The following is a 1,074-nucleotide window of genomic DNA, read 5'->3' as shown; positions in this document are numbered from 1 at the left end:
ATCGACGAGGACGAGGGTTTGTACGAGGTAGCAGCTAAAGGTACCAAACCATACTTTATTGATTTGCTGATAGATAACAAAATTTTGAAATGTGAAATAGACACCGGTAGTCGTATCTCAGCGATCGCAGAGGAATGTTATCGGAATATGTTTTCGCATAAAAAAATTAATAAAGATAATATTAATTTACGTTCGTACTCCGGTTCACGGATTGAGTCTCTCGGTTACATCGAGGTGAATGTTAAATTAGGGAATAAGCATTGTGACTCATTGCATTTGTATATAATAAAAGGCGGCGCGCGGCCGTTGTTAGGTCGGGATTGGATGCAGGCTTTAAATTTGAAACAAATAACACTCAATGCAATCCGAGACGACAATTTTGTGAATCAGTTGTGTAAAGATTTTCCGGAAGTATTTAGTGATAAGCTAGGCACATGCAAGCGAACCATTCGATTGCAGCTCATTGATAAGGAACCGGTTTATGTGCGCGCGCGGCCACTGCCGCTAGCGCTGCGGGCGCGGCTCGAGCGGGAGCTCGCGCGGCTCGAGGCGGACGGCGCCATCTATCGCGTCGAATATTCGGACTACGGTACTCCGATTGTTCCGGTTGTTAAAAGTAATGGGGATATCAGAATTTGTGGGGATTATAAAACTACAATTAACCCCAAATTAAAAAGAGATTTTTATCCGTTGCCTCGTATAGAGGAATTGTTTGCGAGTTTAAGAGGAGGGGAAAAATTTACAAAAATTGATTTAAGGCACGCTTATGAGCAGTGTCTCCTTTCCGAGGACTCGCAGCCCTGCACCGCCATCACCACGCATATGGGGACGTTTGCGTATCGACGGACCCCGTACGGCCTATCTTGTATACCTGAGAAATTTCAAAAATTAATGGAGGAGACATTGCGCGGGGTGGAGGGGTGCGTTGTATTTTTAGATGACATATGTGTAACAGGATCCAATCAAAGGGAACATATAAGAAATGTAAGAGCTGTACTCGAACGGTTAAGCGACATGGGGCTTACTGTGAAGTTTGACAAATGTAAATTCTTGCAGGACAGTGTAAAATATTTA

At 43.6% G+C, this 1,074-nt stretch overlaps 1 protein-coding gene across 1 annotated transcript in view; it reads left to right on the top strand.

Annotated features, from left to right (window-relative positions):
- The window catches only part of LOC106118748 (uncharacterized protein K02A2.6-like), a gene marked incomplete at its 3' end in the record, with an annotated part of 1,831 nt that extends 769 nt beyond the window's left edge, over nt 1-1,062 (top strand). The window contains exon 2 of the mRNA XM_013313497.1: nt 293-1,062. Coding sequence (XP_013168951.1) covers nt 293-1,062 — 770 coding nt within the window. The remainder of the gene's footprint in view (nt 1-292) is intronic.
- Between the last annotated feature and the right edge of the window lie 12 nt (nt 1,063-1,074).

The sequence above is a fragment of the Papilio xuthus genome, unplaced genomic scaffold (assembly GCF_000836235.2).
Source record: "Papilio xuthus unplaced genomic scaffold, Pxut_1.1 DF827557.1, whole genome shotgun sequence".
In the NCBI taxonomy this organism is placed as follows: Eukaryota; Metazoa; Arthropoda; class Insecta; order Lepidoptera; family Papilionidae; genus Papilio; species Papilio xuthus.
This window is presented reverse-complemented; position numbering and strand designations above follow the sequence as displayed.